Source organism: Capsicum annuum, chromosome 7 (assembly GCF_002878395.1).
Source record: "Capsicum annuum cultivar UCD-10X-F1 chromosome 7, UCD10Xv1.1, whole genome shotgun sequence".
Lineage (NCBI taxonomy): Eukaryota > Viridiplantae > Streptophyta > Magnoliopsida > Solanales > Solanaceae > Capsicum > Capsicum annuum.
The window spans coordinates 156,506,400-156,508,616 of NC_061117.1; the positions used below are offsets into that span (position 1 = coordinate 156,506,400).

Consider the following 2,217-nt stretch of genomic DNA (forward strand, 5'->3'; position numbering starts at 1 on the left):
TAGGATGAATAATCCCTTTATCTAGAAGATCCTTAATTTGTTCCTTGAGTTTGCTTAACTCAGTCGGAGCCATTTTGTATAGAAGAATAGATATTGGACAAGTGTCCGGAAGCAAATTAATACCAAACTCTATTTTTCTAACTGGAGGAACATAAGGAAGATCATTCGGAAAGACTTGTGGAAACTTATTAACTACTGAAACTGACTACAAAGAAGGACCGTCAAAGTTAGACTCTTTAACCCAGACTAAGTGATAAAGACACCCTTTAGAGATTAACCTTTAAGCTCTAAGATGAAAAGTAAATCTCCCCCTAGGAGCTAAAGAATAACCCTTCCATTCTATTTTTGGCTCACTAGGGAACCTAAAGATGACCTTACGAGTTCGTTAGTCTAAAGATGCATAACAAGAATGCAGAGATTCCATACCCAAAATCACATCAAAATCCACCATTCACAACTTAAACAGATTCACTAAGGTTTTCCTATCACCAATGGCTACTATACACCCCTATAGACCCGTTCAGCAGTGATTGAGTCTTTTACCGGGGTAGAAATAAAAAAAGGATCTAAAATAATTTCTAGATCAAAACAAAAAGACACATCTATATAAGAAGTCACATAAGAAAGAGTGGAGCTCGGATCAAGCAAATAATTTACACACGGGAAAAGAGTTGTAATGTACTAGTGACAATATCAGGTAATGCCTCGGATTGCTGTCGGGATGTCAAAGCATAGAACCTGTTCCGACCAATACTAAAACCAGGAGAAGTAATAGAAGCAGATGCCATACCACCAGGTGTAGAAGCAGAAAATAAAGCCACTAGAATCTTTTTTGCCTCTATAGCAACCTTGTTGATTGAAAAATCCTTGAGGTGATGGTCCACACGACCATACTTAAAGCCCTTATCTCTACCTTCCACATAGAATCCCCAATGAGGATAACCAAAGAACTGACACGGAGGGCATGAATAAATAGTCCAACCTCCACTCTCCTGAGATTGGGTAACTTGAGCTCGAGAATTATCACCACCTTGGTAATTCCTTTCACCCGACTGTTGTGGGTAAAGAGCACTGGCAGTAGAGAAGGAACCAAAACTCCCCTACTTTTTTTCTACCACTTGCCACTATCTCTACCACCCTGAGATTGTGCACCTCCTTGATAAAAAAATCTGCCTCACTTTTTCTGCCTATCCTTAAATTTCACCTGCTTTCTTTTGTCATCCTCAACCTGCTGTATATGAACTGTCAACCTAGAGATATCCATATCCCTGATGAGCAAACCAGTTTTGCTCTGCAAAATCAAATCTCTATTCAACCCAAAAGTGAACTTCCTCATTCTCGACCTCATATCAGCTACACAAGGAGCATACCTTGACAACTGATAAAACTTCAAGGTATATTCCATCACAGACATCCTTCCTTCCTTACCCGAGGTTGATAAAATCCATCTTAACTTCCCTTAACTCTCGAGGAAAGAAACGATCCACAAAGGCATTAGGAAAGGCCTTCTGCAGCCTTTCCTCTTTCATATCACCCTTATCTCTATCCCACTTCTCATACCACTGATAAGAAACATCATTGAGCTGATAAGCTAACTCCCTTCATATCAGAAGCCTATATAACCCAAAATATTTTCTCCAGTTCATTCAAGAAAACCTCTTCCTCCATCTTTTCCTATAAAAGTAGGAAGACCCATCTTTATAAATTAGATAACCCTTGTGGCCTCAGTAGATAAAGTACTAGCCATACCTCACTCAGCCTGAACGGTGACCATCTGAGCAATAAGATAAATACACTGACAAAACTTAGTATTCATCATGTTACCTTAAAGGACATGAGGTACAGTAGGAGGAACTCTAACATAATTAGGAATAGGACTATGAGATCAAAGATGTACTCTAAATGTAGAAGGTACCCTTTCAGAATTATCCTTAGATGGGATGGAAGAATTTCTTTGTGTTCCAAGTCTAGGAGGCATGATCTAAAAGACAAACAACCAAGGATTAGAGAAGATTCCAGGACTGGGAATTTCAAGAAAATTAAAAATTCCTAAATGTCTCCCAGCCTCTCTCTTTGAGCGTGATGCATTTTACATCCCTAAAAGAGACTCTACTCGACACGGCTCTATCGATATCCCAGTTGACCATGAACCTAAAGCTATGATACCAACATGTCACAACTTGAACCTAGGCCTAGACGTAATTAGCTTCCCAAGTC

The 2,217-nt window shown here is 39.3% G+C and overlaps 1 protein-coding gene across 1 annotated transcript; it reads right to left on the bottom strand.

The window, feature by feature from the left end:
• Positions 1 to 653: 653 nt before the first annotated feature.
• Positions 654 to 1,668, bottom strand: LOC107876480. The gene is made up of 4 exons (XM_047394043.1): positions 1,657 to 1,668; positions 1,455 to 1,562; positions 1,205 to 1,291; positions 654 to 1,052 (listed from the first exon to the last, which is right to left on the bottom strand). Exons 1-4 carry the CDS (start codon positions 1,666 to 1,668, stop codon positions 654 to 656), a joined length of 606 nt encoding a protein of 201 aa, XP_047249999.1.
• Positions 1,669 to 2,217: the final 549 nt, after the last annotated feature.

What these genes read in the sequence shown, in the direction of transcription:
- LOC107876480 (XM_047394043.1), bottom strand. An exon ending in TTCCTCGAGAGTTAAGGGAA is followed by an intron (nt 1,292 to 1,454) that starts GTTAAGATGGAT and finishes TTGATTTTGCAG; the next exon opens with AGCAAAACTGGTTTGCTCAT. An exon ending in AGGATGACAAAAGAAAGCAG is followed by an intron (nt 1,053 to 1,204) that starts GTGAAATTTAAG and finishes TACCCACAACAG; the next exon opens with TCGGGTGAAAGGAATTACCA.